Consider the following 20,701-nt stretch of genomic DNA (forward strand, 5'->3'; position numbering starts at 1 on the left):
GCAGGGAGCACTGGGGCCTTCCCCGGGCCCCTTCTGCCCTCTGGCAGAGCCGGTGGCATTTTCCAGCACACGCAGTTTGTAACCAAGAGTCGGGTGCAGCCCAGAAGGCTCCGAGCGCCTCCTCCCAGGCTGACTCTGCAGATCCGAGGCTGCTCTGGGCTCTGCCAGGGCTCTGCTGGGGCTCAGCTCTGGGCCAGGCTGGGCCCGCTCTCCCCTCACATTGCTCCGGGCAGCCGAGTCACGGAGGGAGGAGGAAGGGACACCTCAAGGGAGTTGAGGTTTAAGAGAGTTTTTATTCAAAAAACTGCCATACCAAACAGGCTGTCATAAGAGCCGTAACAAACAGGCTGTCCTAACTACCATAACCAACTAGCACTGCTAACTACCATCACTAACTAGTTGTCCTAACTAACTACTGTAACTAACAGCTGTCCTCCAGTGCTTCATCTCCTCCGCTGCTCCCTCAGTTGCTTTGCTGCGGTGATCAGAGGGGTCAGGCTGGAGAGAGGCTTGGCTGATGATAAAAACGGGTGCTGCCCAAAGGATAAAAAAGAAAGAAATGAACTGTTACTTTCTCACAGGCTCTGTTGCAACAGGACAAAGGGAAATGGTCAGAAACTCAGGAGAGGGAAGCAGGCTCAGATTAGATCTAAGGCAGAATCTTTTTGCCAGGAGTGGGGAAACACTGACAGAAGGTGCCCAGGGATGTGGGAGGTGCCTCCTCCCTGGGAACATCCAAGCTCAGGCCAGGCAGGGCTCTGAGCACCGGACCTGCCTGAAGATGGCCCTGCTCCTTGTGGGGCACCAGGGGCAGATGCCCTCGAAAGGACCCTGCCAAGCCAAACCCGGCGAGGATTCTGCTTGCTTTGCGTGTGGAATGCAGCGAGGCTGGAGACTATCGGAGGGGCCCCAGCAGAAAACCCCTCCCTGGCGCTGCTGCTTCCCCTCAGCTGCTCGGCATTCACCTGCAGCAGCTCCTGGGCAGACCAGCGCTGCTCCTCGTCCGGCTCCAGGCTGCACTCGAGGAAGTCCCGCAGCAGAGCCGACAGGCGCCGGGGCTCCTGCAGCTGCGGGGTCCCGTTGTGCCGGATCAGAGCGCGAGCCTGCAGGAAAAGCAAACTCAGCGCTCTGCCAGCTTCCTTCCCACCCACAGGTGCTCACAGCGACCCCGGGTTCTCAGCCCCAGCTCCAGGGGCACTTTCCTCCCTGGCAGAGATGCTGCTCACAGCTTATTGTCCTGTGCCAACCAAAAAACCCAAACCCTAGTGCTGCCACAGCCATTGGAAAGAGCTGATGCACTTGATTCCCATTTTCAGGTCATCCTTACAGACAGAAGAGCTGCAACAGCGTAAATCCCAAAGCAAATTGTTGCTGGAGACTGCAGAATATTTGTCTGTGTTGAGGTTCAAGTGCTCTGGGAATTCCCTTCCCCAGGTGCAGAAACCTCCAGCTGCTGCTCCCAGTGCAGGGTCGCCCTGTGCTCACAGGGCTCTGCAGCCCCTGGAGAATTTGCCTCTTACCATGGCCCTCGTTTCCTTGAAGTAAGGAGGTTCTCCCTCCACCATCTCGATGGTGACAATGCCAAAGGACCAGATGTCCACCTTGGGGCCATAAGGAGAACTGGTCACAACTTCTGGGGCCATCCAGTGAGCAGTGCCCACCATGGAGCTGCGCCGGTCCTGCTCAGAGCTGAGCTGAGCACAGAGGCCAAAATCAGCTGAGGACAGAAACAAACACTGTCAAAGGCAGCTGGAATGAGGAAACCAAGCACCAAGACTCCCCACTCTCAGTCTGAGAATGCAGTAGTGAAGTGAGCTGGAAAAGTGCCCAGGACTGTAGCCAAGGGAAGGTGGAACTGGACCCTTAAAGAAACCCTCTGCTTTCATGCAGTGGCTTTTACTGATTCCCTTGAAGCTTTAGATTCCAACTCCTGCCCTCTGGGAGGGCCATACCCAGAGCAAAGCCACCCCTGGCACCCTGCTGCTCTCCGGAGCTCTCTGCAGGGGCAGCCGCTCTCAGCTGGCAGCAGGGGCCGGGCAGTGCCCCCAGCAGCCCTTGTGGGGCTCTGGCCGGCACTGGGAAGCAGCCCCACAGCCGCACCCGGGAGCGCCGTGCCTGGCCAGGAACACCCACCCAGCTTGACAGAGCCGGCCATGCCCAGGAGGATGTTGGAGCTCTTCAGATCTCTGTGGATCACCCGGTTCGCATGGAGGAAATCCAGGCCCTGCAGGCACTGAGAGAGAACAAGAAACACCAGGACAAAAACCAATGGCCGGAATCTATCACACAAGAAAGGACAGTTCCGAATTCTGCCAGCAGCAGCTTTGCTGTGACAGGCCAGGAGTGCAGAGCAGACAGGCTCTAGGCAAACGGTTCAGGGAAAAGCTGAGAACAGCACATCAAATCCAGAACAGACAGAGAGTGCCACAACAGCAGGAAAGAGAGCAAGAACAGAGCAGAAGTGCAGCAATGCTGGCAGGCCGTTCACTGCAGAGGCTCTTTCTTCTCCAGCTCATGAAACCAACAAACAGAGCCCTGAGCATGGAGCCACTCCTGTTCTCACGCCTGTATGGAAGGACCATCGTGTCCAAGCCGTGGCAGCCACAGGCAGGATCCCTCACCTCCCGACTGACAGCTGCCATCTCTCCTTCAGCCATGCGTGTCTGTCTGACAACGTCCTGCAAAGTTCCTCCATCCATGTATTCCATCACCAGCCAGAGATCTCCGCCAACAAGGAAGCTGGAAGAGGAAAGCAGTGGCATGGAGATGAATGTGCAGTGCTCAATTCCCCCATGGAAAAGCCTGGAGTGGAGTTTTGTTTCCAGGTCACTTGTCCATGAGGACAGAATCCCATGGAGAGACATTCCTGCGAGGCTGCAGAGTCCTTGGAATCTGCACAGTCTAAAGGAAGAGACACCTGTGAGAAAGGAGAGGCCTTAGATGGCAAGCAGGTGAAAAATGCAGTTTAGCAACAGCCCAGATCAGTGTGGAACCACAACACTGGCCCCCAGCTGGTTCAGCTTCTGAGCTCATCAGTTCCACCATTCCCTGCAGAACAAGGCAACACAACCCCCAGGGTTATCCAGGGGAGGAGGCTGTGCAGCACTTGGGACAAAAGCAATCAGAAAACCTTTCAGAAAGTCCCTTCAGAACAGGCAAGGCCAGTGAAAAATGGGCAAATGAGGCATTTGTGCAAACAAGGCCCTGGTTTTCCTGGCATCTGCAGCAATGCAAAAGGGCTGGGAAGAAGAAGCCAAGGGAAATAATTTCTGCTGTGGTTTATCAGCACTTGTTGTAAGACACAGAAAACGGGGTCAGCTTGAAGGAAAAACCAAACCAAAGCAACCAAAGCACATGGAGGGAGCGAACTGCCAGGCTGTTGTTTTGGGAAGATACGGCTGGGTCAGGCATTTTCAAAACAGGCTACAGACTACGGGTGCCAGGAAAGGTTAAGGCAGGGCCCTTGCACAGGGTGAGGCCTGAAGCACTCACCTGTCCAAAGAGTTGACAATGTTGGGGTTCTTCTTGTCCTTCAGGAGCAGGAGCTCATTCACAGCGCGTTCCCTGTTCTGCCCTCTGAGACTCATTTTCTTTATGGCCACCTGAGGGGACATTGCAGACCTTTAACTGGAGGAGTCTGTGGCAGGAGGCCACAGCAAACACGGGGTGAGGCTTTTTGGAGCGACGGAGCTGGGCTGTGCCAAACTGCCCTGGGATGGGCACCAGAACTCAGCAAGGGCCACTCCCACAGCCCATTGCTCTGCTTGCTGGGGCTGCTTACAGGACACATGGCCAGAGACATTTGGCCTTGCAAGCTCTGCAGAAATGGCCCCTCAGCTGTCAGCCTCCCAGCTCTAACCACATTCTCTGCACCTACAGTCTTCTCAAATAGCCTCAACACTCTCATTATTATTCAAACACATTTTGCAAGCAGGAGGTAATTCTGGTTCTGTGAAAACAGAGCAAAACAGCCGGGAACCCTTTAGCAATTGCATGGGATTTGGTCATGATTTCAGATGCAGCTGCTCTGTTTGGGATTGCACAACAAAGCAAACACAGACATCCATTGCTCAGGTGATCCCTGTCACAGGCTGTCACTGACCCCAGACCCAAACACAACTGCAGGGTTTAGGAGAGAGCTTTGCTCTGGACATCCATCTTCTCATTTCTGTCCCTCTCTCTCTGTGGACAGCTGAAGTGGAACTAAAGTCCCAAATTGAGCCCAAGCAGGATCTCACCCTAGTTAGGCCTTGAGGTACCCTTTGAAGATGAAAGGCAGGATGGAAAAACTGCTAAATAGTGTTCCTGTCTGCGGCTGGGGTGAAGATAAATTGGGCCTCAGTCTCCAACACTGATCCATTCACACTTTTAGATATGAAGAGCAAGCCAGCGTGTCCTGCTCTGACAGACACCGCTGCCCTCCTTGCATCCCTTTGGGCACTCCAGAAGGACCAAGTGTGTCCCAGATGTGCTCTGCAGGCTGACACTGCTCTGCCTTCAGAGGAGCAGCCTGTGCAGGAAAGCTCTGCTGGCCCCCAGAGCTGCAGCCACAGCTCCCAGCAGAGGGGAGAGCCCTGGAGAGCTGCCAGACGTGCTGGGCGTGTTGGCACTGACCTCTCCTCCAGTGGCCCTGTCGAGTCCTTTGGAAACGGTTCCGAAAGCCCTGGAGACAAAACAGCAGAGAAGAAAGAAGCAGTGCTTGAGGCCCTGGGAGTGAAAGCCAGCCCAGACAGGAGATCTCTGCTGCCTGCAGCGCTCACAAACACCTGGGTGCATCGACCCTTGCAACAACAGCGCAGCAGCCACCAGCCCTCTGCCATGCCAGGTTTGCAAGAGAAAACTGAGACCCAACACGAAGGAATTGGGCTGGAGCAAATCCCAAATGTCCACGCTGAATTGCTTTAGTTCAAAACCTGTTGTGAGCAATGGGTGTCTAAAGAACTGGAAAAGAATGCATTTCATCCTTTTCCATTTCCTGCCTAAGACCTGCAGGATCCACAAGGGCCCTGCCATCAGGCAGGTGATGAATTTTCCCCCAGAGTGCATCAGCTCTGTCTCTGTTGCTGAATGTATGGGCTCTACGACCTGTGCTAGAATAGAGCACTTATTAGTTCATCTCTGGTTCCTGTTTCTAAACCATTAGGTTGTTAATGCTGACTGGAGGATATTTTTTGAAGCAAAATATTTGAAAGAAATCCCCTTGAGAGCTGTTGTCTGACAGTCACCAGATGGTGAGTGGCTCTTTTAAGCAATCCAGTTCCAGACACAGAAGATCTCCCAGGTCCTGCTCCTTGCTGCAGGCAGGACACTGCTGGCCTCAGGGGCCTGTGACGGCTCCTTCTGACCACAGTTCTCAATTCTGATCAGGACTGAGAGACAGCAGGATGGCACCCCAGTGTCTGAAGGTGTTTGGAGCTCCCCTGACTTCTCCCTTGATCCTGCACCAGCACAGCCCCTGGGCTGCTTGTGCAGAAGTAGCTGCCGTGCACTTACCCTTGGCCAATCTGCTCCACTTCCAGGTATTTCTCGGCAGGCTCCTCCACGCTCACGATGTTCCCTGAAAGAAACCACGTGGAAGAGGCTCCCTCCCAGAGCGAGACCCCACCAGAGCAGAGCCAGAATGCAGCCCCACTCCCTGGGGCCGTGAGCCCCTTGGTCTCAGCTGGGGAAGGACAATAAATGCCCCTGTGACATTCAGCTGCAGAGCAACGCTGGCTGCAGCTGATGCCGAGACACACACACAGCCCCTGCTCTGAACACAGGAACAGAGCAGACGTACTCAGCTGCACCAGGCACCACTCCCCTCTCCCCTCTGGCTGCAGGGCTGTGCTGCTGTCAGAACCTTCAGCCCAGGATCCCACAGCGGAGGGAGGTTCCATGTCCTCTTCCCAAGCACAGGGAGGATCAGTGTCCTCTTCCCAAGCACAGGGAGTTTCTCCATTCTCTTCCCAAAATGCTGCAGGTTCGCCATCATCTTTCCAAGCCACAGGACATTCACTGTCCTCTTCCCATGCTGGGAGAAGTTCAGCCTCCTCTTCCCAAGGCACAGGATGTCCTCTGTCCTCATCCCACAGCGGGAGATGTCCTCTGTCCTCATCCCACACCATGGGGGCTTGGCCATCCTCGTCCTGCACCAGGGGACATCCACCGCCCTCGTCCCACGCCGGGAGATGTCCACTGTCCTTGTCCCACGCCGCAGGAGCCTCGCCGCTGTATTCCCACAGCGCGGGATGTTCGCCCTCGTCTCCCAGAGCAGCGGGAAGTTCACTGTCATCTCCCGGCACCGAGGGAAGTTCACCAGCGTCCTCCAGAACAGCGGGGAGCTCACTGCTGTCTTCCTCCTCTTTGGCCTCCTCTTGGGAAGCAGAGGGAGCCAGAGGAGGGGCTGGTGCTGCTTTTGTGCCCTGTGGACAGATGGCAGCGTGAGGGACGGGAAGTTCTATCTCAGTGATCACCTTATTTGCCTTCAGCTGCACATCCAGCTGCACAAAGCAGAAATTGGGTTTGGGGCTCTTCAAACTAACAATGGGCTAAAGTCGACATTGCTACTTATTGTTGGGAAAATGATATTCCACTGTGGCTAAAGCCAGCAAGCAATCCTCTGCCTGCAAAACCAGACCTGCAGCCCTTCAAAAGCTCTGCAGCAGAAAAGGAGAAATCTGCTGGGGATCCCTTTGCTGCTGCTGCTGCTGCTGCAAAGACTCTGACAGGAACTTTCCTTCAGCCTCCCAGGCTGGCACTCGGCTGCCACACTCCGAGCTCACAGCTTGCTGCACAATTCCAAACACCAAAGATTCCTTTCCCACTCACCGGAGGAGGAGCTGCTCGGAATCCACACATGAGGTGCCCTGCAACAGGAGAGGGAACATGAACCAGATGCTGTCAGGAAAAAACTGCCTGTGGTGGGAAATGCCACAGAGCAAGGCAACCCCGAGAGAGCATTTTGCTTTCCCAGCGTCCCTCCAGGAGCCACAGTCCCTTTCCACAGCAAGAGAACAGCACAAAATGCTGGGCTGGGTCAGTTCTTGGCTGGGCAGGGAGTTCCCGGCTCTGCTGCCACAGACTCCCCGCTGGAGGGAACAGAACCCCCCAGGGCTCATTGCAAATGCTGTGCACGCCCCGCTGGCTGCAGACACCCCCTTTTTCAGCTGCAGCTGCTGGCAGGAGCTCTCCCAAAGCAATGGTGCCTTCATGGCCATTTGGTTACAAAGTCAGCTCGGGTCCAGAGGAAGAACAGAAAGCACACAGCAAGCCCAAAGCCACAGCACCAAGGGAAAACCTCGACTTACGTGCCAAGTGGGTTAAAAAATAGCCCGAATAAGCCACAGAGTACAGCGTGCAAACTGCAGCAGCCACGTGCTGGATCATTCTGGCTGCGCTGCACACGTCTGCAGACTGCAGCCCTGCAAGCACACAAGGACACCCGTCAGGGCTGGGCTGGTGCTGAGAATGCCTCGGGCAGGAGGATCCTCCGGCAAGGAGCAGTGCCCAGAGCCACTGGGGACACTGAGGCCTCCGTGTCCCACAGCCACGGGAGCACCTCGGGGACGTGGCAGTGCTCCTGTGACATCACAGCAGCAGCTCACGCAGAAACCGCCCGGAAGGTTCTCCTGGGTCACAAAGGAGCACAAAGAACCCTCCCAGGGCACAGCCTATTGCCCAAAGGCTCCAGGAGGAGCTCTGAAAATGCAGCAAACAGGGACACCCCATAGCCCAGCCTGAACACTGAGGAGGAACAAGGACGGGAGCACAGCAGAGGAAACAGGACCTTTAGTCACTGCTACTTCTGACTAAAGCCAGCAAGCCGTGTTCCCGCGGGGATCTTTGTTCTCGCTCTAAAAACAAGCAAGGTGCTCCACTCTAAATATACAGAAAGCAGGAACTGGGCAGGAGGTGGGATTAGGAAGGAGGAGGAGGAGGGAGAGAGGAAAAGGAGGAGGAAGAGGAGGATCAGGAGCAGGAAAAGGAGGAGAAACAGGAGGTTCCAGTGCCCCCTGAGGCCGCAGCACCCTTGGCCCCGGGACCATTGCCCCCAGCTCATCCTGCAGGTGAGAGGGGAGGGGGAGCTTGTCCCAAATATATCGGGGAGTCTCTGAGAGGGTTTTTTATTGGGGTGTGTTGGGAGCTTGCAGATTGTGGAATTGAGCCCCAGATGTTCGTCTGGGAGGCCCAAATAAACCCCGGGAGGTTTTTTTCTCTCTGTGTGTAGGTTTGGATCTTGCAGGACCCCAAAGCTGAGCCCCCTGGGGGATCTTTGGGAGTCCACGTGGCCATTGCCCAGTGTCACCAGGGGGAGGACATTGTCCTGGGGACCCCCGGCGGAGCAGAGGAGGGGAACCCCTGGGACCCCCGGAGTGGGGAGAGCAGAGAGGGGCGATCCTGGAGCTGGGGGACCCCCGGCTGGCTGGAAAGGGGGGGAGCCTGGAGAGGAGGAACCCCTGGGACACCTAGGATCTCAGAGTAGAGCATCAGGGGAGAAGGGACCCCATGGAGCCCCAACAGCCCCTGGATCATCCCTAAGCAGGACACCTGAGAAGGGGGAACCCCTGGAGCCATTGGACCCCCATCATCCCAAGGAAAGGAAACCTCTGGAACCCCAAAAGTGGAGAGATCAGAGATAGGGAACTCCTGGGAGTGTTGTTTTGGGCTGAACCTTGAGACTGTGGAGATTTTCATGGACACAAGAGTCCTGCTGAGTTCTAGGGATGGACTTGGGCAGGAGGAGCCTCCAGTCCAAGGTGCTCGCCTCTTGTTTTTCCCCCAAACCAGGATTTGTCATTCCCTGGGTGTGGCTGGATGGAGGAGGAGGAAAAGCCCCGGAGATGCTGCAGGAGGAGGAGCTGCAAACCCAGCCCAGGGAGCTGCAGGGAGGAAAGAGCCCCCCTGAGCCAGGAAGGCGGGCGGAGATCCAGCCGGAGCTCGGAGCTCCTGGAGAAGCCTCATGGCAGGGAGAAGTCCCACAAGTGCTTGGAATGTGGGAAGGGTTTCAGCTGGAACTCCCACCTGATGGAACACCAGAGGATCCACACTGGGGAGAGGCCCTACGAGTGTGGGGAGTGTGGGAAGAGCTTCAGTGGGACCTCCGACCTCACCAAGCACCACAGGATCCACACTGGGGAACGGCCCTATGAGTGCTTGCAATGTCAGAAGAGCTTCAGGTGGAATTCAGAGATCATCACTCACCAGCACTTCCACACCAGGGAGGCCCTGCGGGTGTCCTGAGTGGGGGCAGAGCTTCGTGCGCTGCCCCAGCTCCATCCCCATGGGAGGATCCGGGCTGGATGATCCCCAGTTGTTGCAGCCTGAGCTGCTACAAGGAGAGTCCACGTAAAGAAGCAGAAAAGGCCTTTGCATGGTATCCACAGATGTCTGAATCAGCCATGCCGTGAGATGTTCAGGGTTTTCCCCAGCACGCCCATCCCCCTGCTCCAACTCTCAGCTCTCCCTGTCCTGAGGAGTCGGGGTGGGGGTGACCCTGGTCCCTGGGCAGTACAAAGATGAGGCCCAGTCAGGGAACAGGGAGGGAGTGGCCCAGGGACACAGGAACAGACACAGGAACAGGGCAAGGAGCAAACAGAGTCCAACAGCCCCTTGAGGGAAGCCTCCCGCGTCTCCCCAAACCAGGGAAATGCCCCCCAGGATCCCCACAATTCCCCTTTTTATATTATTAAGAAAGCTTCTCTGGAGGATCAACTGATTCAACACAAAATGACAAAATCAATCAAAAGCACTCATACGACAATTTTCAAAATGCAAACAATTCTGAGTCTCTAATGTCCAAATAGATTTTCTTAGAGCTGGCAGGAGGGATGTGGGGTTTTCTTAGTCCGGTTTATCAGGAGATGGAATCAGGAGCCTTCAGTAGGGACTGGTTCTCTGGCCCCTGTGGCAGTGCTGCTGGCTGTGACAGACTCTGTACGAGGTAATGTAGGTGGTGGTGTGCCTGTTGGAAACTCCAAATAGAAATCATTACTTTTTAAGAAAAAGATGGTTAATTTAGGAAAACTTTCCTTTCTTCCCCACCAATTACACTCCTTCAGGTATTATGAAGGAACTCTGGGGAAAGGGACTAGTGGAGGGAGGCCATGGAAAGGGGGAAAAGGAGGTAGGAATTTGTGGGAACATAAAAAAGGGGTAATAGGACAAGGGAAAGGAAACAGGGAAAGTGGGAGGGGGGCAGGGAGGCCACAGGAATTGGGGAAGGGTATTAGAAGAAGTGGGACTTATCAGACAGGAAAGTTGTTTTGATATGGAGGTGGAGTCTTGGATGGAAGGTGGCTTATCGGTGTTCTGTGCTCTTTCAGCTTTTGGGCTGTTGCTGGGATTTGGCTGCTGGTTTTGGGTTTAATTTCCCCGGTAGGAGTGTGGAGGACTTCCATGACATGGGTAATATTTCGCAGGTTTGCAGTTTGGTGCATGTTTGCTACCTTGCACTGGAACTCCACCAGGTCCTGTCACATCTGCTGCTTGGGGGCTTTTTCTTCCTTGTATTATATTAAATTCCACAATTTCTACATCTCCTAGACTGTGGAGTTATTTCCTGCGGTTATTCTTTTTTATAGCAGTCTGTTGAACAAACACATCTTGTTTGTTATCATTCAGGGTTATGAAACCGTATCTGTTTTTGACATTGAACCATTTCCTGTCCCCAGAACGTTCATGGCAAGGACTCTTTTACCTTGGCCAGCGGGTTTGCGTGTGTGTTGGTGATGCTGGACGTGGCGCCGGTGCTGGGGCGCTGCCGTGCGGGGCTCGTCCCGCTCCCGGCGCTGGCGGCCGCGCCGAGGCTCGGCCCCTTCTCCTTCCCGGCTCTGTCCCGGCCGGTGCCCGCGGACGCTGCGGGCGCAGGAGCTCCGGAGCAGCAGCGGGGCGGGGGCGGCAGTTTCGCCCCAGGACTGCGGTTCTGAGCCGCCCCCGGCGGGGCTGCCCGCCCGCCGGCCTCGCCCGCCCGCCCTCGGCCCCGGGGCCGCGGCTGCCGCTCGTTGTCTCCGTGCGGGACCGCGCCGCGCTCCCCGCCCGTTTCCCGGGCGCTGCGAGGGCTGATCATTTCTAGGTGTTCTGGAGAGGGCAGCGAGGTGAGTTAAAGTGCACAGGAGGCCAGTGAGGGCAGTTGGCTTGGAAATGGCCGAACTGGCCACAGTTCAAGCACCTCTCGTTGTTAATGGGCACCACTGCCTCCCCCACCCCTTTGCTCATGGCCAGGGCTAAAGCAGTTTCTGAAGAAGAGGCCTTAGTGCAGGTGTCAACCATCTGTGGGATGGTTGGCTCTGGATCTTGGGGAAGAGCTCCGAGAAGCTTTTTGGTTTCCAGGTTGGCGTTAGACATTGCCATTTTTCCCAGGAGTTCATCCCTGGCCTCTACATTATCAATTTGGCGATCGATGGCCTCTGGGAGGTGGTCAACAAACTTAACAAATGTCTCTTCAACCCCCTGATGGATTGAAGAAAAGTTTTGGACAAGGGTGGTTCCACCAGGGATTTTTAAAGGAGCAGTCTTTGCAGCAGATTTGATGTCATCTAAGACATTGTTGGGCAGCATGACCTGATCCTCTGGTCTGCTAAATTCCCCCTCTCCTGCCAAAGTCTCAGGGCCTTCCTGGCCTTCGCCTAAAACTTCACTCAAGTCATACTTGGATAGGATTGGCTTTAAAAGTTTTTTCCACTGCAATAGTGCAGTGGTAATGTAATGGAAGGCATGGGGAATTAAGGTATGTCCTGTGAAAGTTTAGTCCAATACATTTTTAAAATATGGAGAATTGCGGCCATAGTCTCTGGCCGCTTTTCTCAACTCCTTCCCCTCAGTGTGAGGAATCCGCTCCCATCGCGGCTCCTTTCCCCGTTTAATGATGACAGGCGCCGCAAGGCAATCGAGATCTCTCACCAAGTCCAGGTCCCCATCCCGCAGGGCTCCTCCCTGATCCGTGTCCAGCCTCCTCCCGGCCTGTTGTTACTGCCGGGGTGCCGCCGTCCTCATCCTCTTCGGAAGGTGGGTCGGGGCGGGCTGGAGCGCGCAGCCTCCGGCGGAGCGGTGGGGCCCGGTGACTCGGGGCCTGCAGGCCAGCATGGCGGGCTTCCAGCCAGGCCCGCGTTCGGTGCCGCGGCGTGGGAACCGGGATGGGCTGGAGAAGGAGGGAACCACCCTCAAGGGCCCACTCGGGGATGTGGGCAGGGGACAGAAGGGGCTGGTCCCGAGGGTGACACCATCGACGCAGCTGCGAGCGCAGGGGAGGGACCCGAGGCGGGGCTGTACAACTGACATTCCTGGAGCTGGGGACCAAACTGGGGACAGGGCAGTCGGGGACAAGGAAGCGGGGAAGGCTCGGGCTGGAGTGGCCAGGGCCAGCCCGAGAGAGGGACTGAGTGGGGCAGGAGGCAGCAGGGAGTAGGTGACAGCCCTGTGCCCGTGGGCAGGGTCTGGCTCCCATCCCACCCATAGGGGAAGCAGGGTTAGGATCAGGGAGGGAGGAACACAGGGAAGAAGAACCAGGGACCCAACTTTCTCCCTTAGGCTTTACTAATTTAAAAATCAAATTGAAAATAGGATTAAACTTGCCCACTTTATAATTCCCCCCCACTTGTATATCATAAATGCATCACCCAACTTTCCCCCAGAACGAAACTGACAAAACATCTTCCTGGGAAGCCTCAGGAAAGTGCTCAAACAAAAACCGAACAAAAGTTTTTTTAAATGAAACATTCCCTAGTACTAAGGTTGCTTTAATCTGAATATAAATCTCTCATTGAGCTGGGGATAAATGATTGTCCATGTTTCCCAAACAACCCAAAATTCCCCCCACGAGGCAAAAGGATTAACTGAAGATAAATGTGTTCATGTGTGGTGCTCTCCCCCGGGAACCTGGCAGCCCACGCTGCGAGTACTCACCAATGCGAGGGACACAAAGGAAAAGCGAAACCTCGAGGGGGCTGGTGGGCTCCTGCCGGTCCTTTGGATTCTGAAAGCTTCCCTTCCAAAGCGGCAGCCTTTCCTCAGAATTCCAAAGGGGTGCCGACAGGCCAGGAGAAACAGTCCTCACAAAGCGAAGGAAGAAGCTGGTCCCAAACGACGCTTGAATTCCCAAAGATCCCGGATCCGATGACCTTCAGGAGACGCTCTCCGGGACTGGACAACTGCCCAAGGTCCCTGTTCTGGGAGCCATTTGTTCCAGCCTGAACTGCTACAAGGAGAGTGCAGGGTAAAGAAGCAGAAAAGGCCTTTGCATGGTATCCACAGATACCAGGGGACAGATACTCCAGGGACAGCAGCCAGGTACTGGAACAGCGACCCGCACGTTATGGAGCAAAGAAGGACTGCGGTGGGCTGGCTCTGCCGGTAAAACCACGAGTATCTCAGGCCGTTCCTCACGGAGCGCCGAGGTGAGCGTGGGGCACAGCGTGTCCCCTCGAGCCCTGCTCTGGCAATGACCCTGAGGCCCCTCAAAACCTCCCTGGGAATCGCCCCAGAGCCCTCAGCCCTCCTTGTGCCCATCCCCGAGACCTTCTGTCCCTGCCACTGACCCCCGTGGCTCTCCCAGTCCATCCCAGTCTCTCCCAGTGCCTCCCGGCTGTCCATCTCAGCCTGGCGTGGTGCTGCCGCCCCTCAGCCAATCAGAGCGCGAGTCTCTGATGACTCATCAGTTGCCAGGCAGACCCGCAGCGCCGCGTGCCCCGCACTGGACTCGGCCTCCCAGTGCCGCGCGCTTCATTCCCAGTTCCTCCCAGTGCCGCCCCAGTCCCTCCCACTCCTTCCCAGCCCATTCCCGGTTCCTCCCCAGTTCACTCCGAGATCTCCACCCTCTCCGAGTGCCCCCCATCCCCTCCCCTCTCTCTGAGTATCATCCCAGTCTTTCCCAGTTCATTCCAAGTCCCTCTCAGTCCATTCCCAGTCTGCCCCAAAGCCACACCACCCCTCCCCTCTCTCTCCCAGTTCCCCCCAGCTGATCCCAGTGTGTCCCCGCTCTCTCCCAGTGACCCCCAGCGTGTCCATCTCGCTGGTGCCCTCGAGCTCCCAGCCCGGCCCCGGCCGCCTGCTCTGCTCCTTGGTGGATTTCTACCCGGCCCACGTCCAGCTGAGGTGGTTCCAGGGCCAGCAGGAGCTCTCTGTGGTGGCCACCGACATGGTCCCCAACTGGGACTGGACCCACCAGCTCCTGGTGCTGCTGGAAACCCCAACCCGGGCCGGGCTCACCTCCACCTGCCAGGTGCAGCACGTCAGCCTGGAGCACCCCTTGAGCCAGCACTGGGATACAGGGGAGGAATTGGGGGCACTGGGAGAGCCATTGGGATGTGCTGGGAGCAACTGGGAGGGAGTAGGAGAGAGCCTGATTTCAACTGGGAGAGGAGGTTGTGGGTTTGGAAGGGCGAAGAAGGGGTTTGAAGGATACCGGGGAGGGTGGGAAGGGATTCTGGGGGTCCTGGTGGACACTGGGAGGGAGTTTGGGTGTGCTGGGTATGACTGGGAGGGATGTGAGTGAGCCTGGAGGAGCTGGATGGAGATTGGGGATGGAAGAGCAGAGATTGGGACAAGGTTGGTTGTGCTGGGAAGAGACTGGGAGGGGTCTGGATGAACCCTGGTGGGGCTGGGAAGGGAATGAGAGAGAGTTTGGGGGTCCTGGAGCAGTGGGGGGCAACTGGAAGGAGGCTGTGGGATACTGAGAGGGACAGGAGGGGCTTTGGTGGGTCCTGGGAAGGTGAGGAAGGGATCAAGAGGGAGGTTTCAGGGGTCCTGAGTAGGTTGGGAGCAACCAGGAGGGTGCTTGGAGGGGCCTGGGTGCCTGTGAGAGTTTCTGGGGGGTCCTGACCCCTGCGGAGACCCCAGAGATGCTGCTGGATGCTGCCACAGCAAGATGCTGGCAGGAACTGGAGACTCCGAGTTGGGCTTCATCTTCCTGGCACTGGGGATCTGGTTCTACCTGCACAAGAAAGGGGGGTCCCGTGAGTCGTATCCCACCTCCCCCAGAATGTGAATGGTCCCCCCGGGGACCCCAGCCCGGTGTCACCCCCCGTTCTCTGCCCACAGAGCTCCTGAGCCACTGGCAGTGAGAGCCCCTCCCCGTGGCCCCGGACCCGGCCGGCACCCCCTGCTCCAGCCCCACGCTGATTTTGGGGGGATTGAGTGTCCCCCCAGCCCTGCTGTCACTCTACCCCTGCCCCCTGCTCCCAGTGTTCCCAGTAAAGCTTCCCAGTTAAACCCAGCCCAGTTCATGGGGGCAGTGGGGAGGGACTTGGGGGGACCCCACGGCGGGGCCGGCCCTGGGCAGGGAGGGCGGGTCCAGGTGGGGAACACTGCCTGCTGCGGGTCTGCCCGGCAACTGGTGAGTCATCAGCCCCGCTCTCGCTGATTGGCTGACTCTTCTCCACCGCGTTCTCTCATTGGCTGAGGAGAGGCCCGGCAGTGCAGAGAAGGAACGGGAGAGATCCCGCCCCGAGCACCGGCACGGGGACAACAGACCCGGCCTGGGCACAGGGAGGGAATTTATTACCAACCAAACCACGGCAGCACCAGGAGAAGGGAAAGAAATCCCTCCAGCACCTTCCCCCACCCAACGGGGATCACCCACAACAGGGTTATCCACCATGGAGAGACGGGGACATCCCAGTTTAGACCACAGCCAATTTTATTGAGTGTACCAGGTGTTTATACAGGGATTGACTTGTATGGTGCTTATAGAGGGCTCTGTTTCTGGTAACAATTTCCCATTGGTTACACATTCTTCGTGACATCCAGTAACCTGGGAACATTTATGTTATCACAAAGACTCACACCATGTTGCTTGGTCAGTCTTCTTGCCCAGGGAGACTTCAAGTGTGTCTGTGTCTCCCACAGTTTCTGCTCAGTCAGGCCTCAGATATCGGGCCCCTTTATCAGCTCCATTGCTTTACTCTCTGTTTTATTCCCCATACGGGGACACCAGGGCTCTGCCCCATGGGGGTCACTGGGGATCATCCAGCCCGGATCCTCCCATGGGGGATGGAGCTGCAGCAGCGCACCAAGCTCTTCCCTCACTCTCTTCCCTCACTCCAAGCTCTTCCCTCACTCGGGGCACTCACAGGGCTTCCCTTAGTGGTGCCTCCGTTGGTGTTGTGTCAGTTGAGAGCTCCCGAAGAAGTTCTTCCCACACTTCCCACACTCGTAGGGCCTCTCTCCAGTGTGGATGCGCCGGTGCTCAGTGAGGCTGGAGTTGCGGTTGAAGCCCTTCCCGCAGTCGGGGCAGCGGAAGGGCCTCTCCTCTGTGTGAATCCGCTCATGTAGGAGGAGATTGGAGCTGGTCTGAAAGCTTTTCCCACACTAGGGACACTCGTAGGGCCTCTCCCCAGTGTGGATGCGCTGGTGTGCTTTCAGTTGGGATCTCCACCCAAAGCTCTTCCCACATTCCAAGCACTCATAGGGCCGTTCCCCAGTGTGGATCACCTGGTGTTCGAACAGGCTAGACCCCTGTATGAAGCTCTTCCCACACTTCCCACACTCGTAGGGCCTCTCCCCGGTGTGGATGTGCCGGTGCCTGATGAGGTGGGAGTTGTCCTTGAAGCCCTTCCCGCAGTCGGGGCAGAGGAAGGGCCTCTCCTCTGTGTGACTCCGCTTGTGTCTGAGGAGACTGGAGCTTCTCTGAAACCTCTTCCCACACTCCCCACACTCGTAGGGCCGTTCCCCAGTGTGGATCCTCTGGTGCCGGATGAGGCTGGAGCTCCACCTGAAACCCTTCCCACATTCCAAGCACTTGTGGGGCTTCTCCCTGCCATGAGGCTTCTGCACCAGCTCTGAGCTCTGGCTGGATCTCTGCCCGCCTTCCTGGCTCAGAGGGGCTCTTTCCTCCCCACAGCTCCCTGGGCTGGGTTTGCAGCTCCTCCTCCTGCAGCATCTCCGGGGCTTTTCCTCCTCTTCCATCCAGCCACACCCTGGAAATGACAAATCCTGGTTAGAGGGAAAAACAAGAGAAGAGCTGCTTGGACTGGAGGTTCCGCCTTGCCCAAGTCCATCCCTGGAAGTCATTGGGAATCTTGTGTCTGTAAGAACCTCCAAAACACCAAGATTCAGCCCAAAAATCCCACAAACTTCAAGACACAAATCAAAAACTCCCTGAACATCACAAGTCAGCAAAAACCTCCTCTACAAGATAAAGATTCAGTTCCCACATAAAACCAAAGCACCAACATTTAGCCCAATAAAGCTCAGAAACACCAAGATTCACCCCGTGAAAATCGTGGATCCCCCTCCACAGTCACCTGCTGCATGTGGGGGGAGCAGCACTCCTGGGCTGGGGGGAGGCTGCAGACACAGGGAGGGGTGGAACCTTCTGCTGCTTCCTCTTTCTGCTCCTTCTCCTCCTCCTCCTGTGTCTTTGCTCTTCCTCACACTCCTCTTCCTCTTGCTATTCCTCCTTCTCCTGCACAATCCCACCCTTTCCTGCCACTTGCATCTTTTGACCATTCTGTTCCTCAAGCCTGCTTCTCCTTCCCTTCTCCTCCTGCCCCCAGGCCCAGCACCCACTGCCGGCTCCCTCTTCCCCCCACACCCACAGCATCCCAGCGCAGGGGCAGGGATGGAGCTGGGGCAGGTCGGGCTGGGGCAGCGCTGGGCTCTCGGCCGCTCCCGCCCGCACTCGGTCCCCACTGCAGCCGCTCCCGCCAGGACAGCGCGGGGGGCCCGGCCTTGGCGCTGCCCCACTCCCACCTCCCCAAATTCCCCTCGCGGGGCCATGGGGCCGAGGGGGGGCGCAGGTGGGGTCCAGGTGGGGAATGCTGAGATAATTTTAAGAGTGGGTCCCCAAGAAGAAGAATTGGAATTTGTGGTAGACACAGGGGCAAAAAGAACCTTTATGTTAAATATTCCAAAAGGTTATAGTGTAAGCAAAGATACCGTAATAGTAACAGGAGCAAAAGGAGAGAGTTCCACAGTACCCGTTATTAAAAATGTGGTAATAGAGGGAGAAACTAGATTTTGGATGAGGGATGTTTTCTTGGTCCCAGGGGCAGGTAGCAATTTATTGGGACAAGATTTACAGGTGAAATTAGGAATAGGGGTTGTTCCAGAAGATGGGAAGATGACAGCTAGACTTTTAAAACTAGGCCAGGAGGATGGAAGAAGAATTAACAAGGAAGTTTGGGCTGGGGAGGGAAATAGGGGAAGATTAAATATTAACCCCATAAAGATTACAACTGAGGAAAAAAAAATTGTCCCATACATGTACGGCACTATCCTGTATCTTTAGAAGGACGGGAATGTTTAAAGCCAGTAATAGAAGGACTAACAAAGGATGGGACATTAGAACCTTGTATGTCTCCCCATAATACCCCAATACTCCCAGTAAAGAAGCCTGATGGGAGCTATAGACTGGTACAAGCCTTAAGGGAGGTTAACAAAGGAACTCAGACCCGCTATCCAGTGGTACCAAATCCTTATACTCTTTTCAGTAAAGTTCCTCCCCAGCATCAGTGGTTTAGTGTAGTGGACCTTAAAGATGCCTTTTGGGCTTGCCCATTAGCCCAGGAGAGCAAGTTATCTTTGCTTTTGAATGGAAGGACCCACTAACTGGGAGAAAACAGCAATTAAGATGGACAAAACTACCACAGGGGCTTACAGAATCCCCAGACTTATTCGGACAAGCTTTAGAAACAATACTACAAACTTTCCCCACTCCCCCTGAAATGCAAATTATCCAATATGTGGATAATCTTTTACTTTCTGGGGAAGCTGAAGCTGGAGAGGCTACTATAAAGCTTTTGAACTTTCTTGGGGAAAAAAGATTAAGGGTATCAAAAGGGAAGCTGCAATTTGTAGAATCAGAGGTAAAATATCTTGGACACTTGCTTAGTAAGGGTAGTTGGAAGCTCAACCCAGACTGAAACACAGGGATTCTATCCCTTCCCCCTCCCTCTTCAAAGGGGGAAATCAGAAAGATACTCAGATTATTGGGATATTATAGATTGTGGATTGAAGGATATACACAGGCAGTAAAATTTTTGAATAAAAAAAACTGACAGAGGGAGATGATATAAAATGGATCAAAAAGGGTAATGAAAAACTAAGAAAAAAGAAGTTAAAACTAGCCCCAATATCAACTTTAAGCTTACCTTCACTAGCAACACTCTTTCATTTGTATGTAAATGAAAAAAAGGGGGTAGCTCATAGGGTTTTGTTTCAAGAGTGGGGAGGAGTAAAGAGACCCATGGCTTATTTATCAAAGATGTGGGATCCAGTAAATCAAGGCTGGCCAGTGTGTATTCAAGCTACAGCAGCTACTGCAATCCTAGTAGAGGAAAGTCATAAACTGACTTCTAGAGGTAAATTAATTGTAATTGTGTGCACACCTCATGCAGTACTAAATTTCTTCCAATTTGCTTTGTGATTTTTATCTTGAAATACATAACTTACTGTACTCTAGGATTGAAAAACTAGTTTACAGCTGTGACATAGCAAAACCTGCTATTAATTTGAGTCAATGCAGGCTGTTCAATCAAGTGTTCTCAGTGTGTAAAGTTAAACTAAAGGTAACACCAGCTGCTTGGTAGGTCAATGAGAAAAAATTTTCCTTCCAACCAATCCTTTTTCATGTACCCAAATGTGTTTTGCTTTCTTCGTTTTTTTGTTTTGTTTGTTTGCTGTTTTTTCTGGAAGTGCTAACTACTTGTAGTGTATCTAGAAGAGCAAATAAAATTGTGCATACAAAACACTTGTAAAAAAATAGGGCTCATTTTTTCCCACAATGGGAGGTGGCTACATATAGAAAAGGGAAACTACAAAGCTAGATGAAGAAAAAGTTTCAGTATCTTCTAATGTAAACAATTTGTTACTTCCAGCATCACAGTGGGTGTGTGACACACACATATGAAAAAGATGGTGAGGGAGATCTCTGTTTACTACAGTTTCCTATTTCTTGAATGAGTTAGAGAGCTATGAAGCAATTGTGATTCCTTGTGTGGATTACCCAGGCCTGCAGGGAGGGCTTGGCCATGGTTCCCTCTGTGCTGCAGGCAGCCCTGCAGCGTGGCAGCAGTGGCTTGCCTCTGGTGAGTTTGCAGGCAGGGTGCTCCAGCACTGCAGTGCTCAGGGGCAGTTTCCTATTTTGACATCAAAGCTTAAATTCAAGAGTGCCTCTTCCCATCCAGTTATTGTTTGTACTGTAAGAACCTCTTCAGAGAGTGTCTCCTGGCAGTCAAAAAGAGAGTATTGCAGAGATAAATTCCTTACTTGCTGTCTCCCCCACTGTATCCACATTTTGTCTATTCCCTCTTCAAATTATAGATTTGCAAAACTCATGCTCTGTGTCCTCAGATGCCCTTCCCAAATCATACCTTGGCTTCTTTGCAAATTATATTGCACTAACAAGGATTGCTTTAAATTTTTTATTGCAGGCAAGATCACTTCAGAAGTAAGTTTTTGTTTACCTTGTTCCTACAACCCTTTCAAGCTTGTGAATGGAAAATTGTGACAGCAAAATAAGTCTTTAGTTTTAGCACTGTCAGCTGTGGGTAGCTGGTAGCCCTTGGTGGAGGGTGCCGTGAATTAAAGGCCTGCAGAACACACATAATAAAAGTAATTAAATTTGTAAGGAAGTTGAAAAAGGAGGGAGAGGTGATTGGCAGACTCACCTCTCCAGGATGTAGGACTAATGTTAGAAAGTGGACTGATATTGGAATGTGGATGTTGAAATGTGAAGAGAGAAAAAGAGAGCGAAAGAGAGAGAAAGGGAGAAGAGAGAAGAAGA

The 20,701-nt window shown here is 54.4% G+C and overlaps 1 protein-coding gene and 1 pseudogene across 1 annotated transcript; one reads left to right on the top strand and one right to left on the bottom strand.

Moving 5' to 3' along the window:
* Positions 1 to 278: 278 nt before the first annotated feature.
* Positions 279 to 9,258, bottom strand: LOC110480644 (uncharacterized). Its single transcript, XM_077790802.1, has 11 exons — positions 9,184 to 9,258; positions 8,756 to 8,840; positions 5,759 to 6,409; positions 5,494 to 5,581; positions 4,615 to 4,663; positions 3,493 to 3,602; positions 2,622 to 2,739; positions 2,134 to 2,233; positions 1,521 to 1,717; positions 966 to 1,103; positions 279 to 533 (listed from the first exon to the last, which is right to left on the bottom strand). The coding sequence occupies exons 1-11, from the start codon at positions 9,256 to 9,258 to the stop codon at positions 444 to 446; spliced, it is 1,701 nt and encodes a 566-aa protein (XP_077646928.1). The 3' UTR covers positions 279 to 443.
* Positions 9,259 to 12,061: 2,803 nt separating this feature from the next.
* On the top strand, positions 12,062 to 14,962 carry LOC144248802 (class II histocompatibility antigen, B-L beta chain-like; annotated as a pseudogene).
* The last annotated feature ends 5,739 nt before the right edge of the window (positions 14,963 to 20,701 follow it).

The sequence above is a fragment of the Lonchura striata genome, unplaced genomic scaffold, assembly GCF_046129695.1.
Source record: "Lonchura striata isolate bLonStr1 unplaced genomic scaffold, bLonStr1.mat Scaffold_91, whole genome shotgun sequence".
NCBI lineage: Eukaryota > Metazoa > Chordata > Aves > Passeriformes > Estrildidae > Lonchura > Lonchura striata.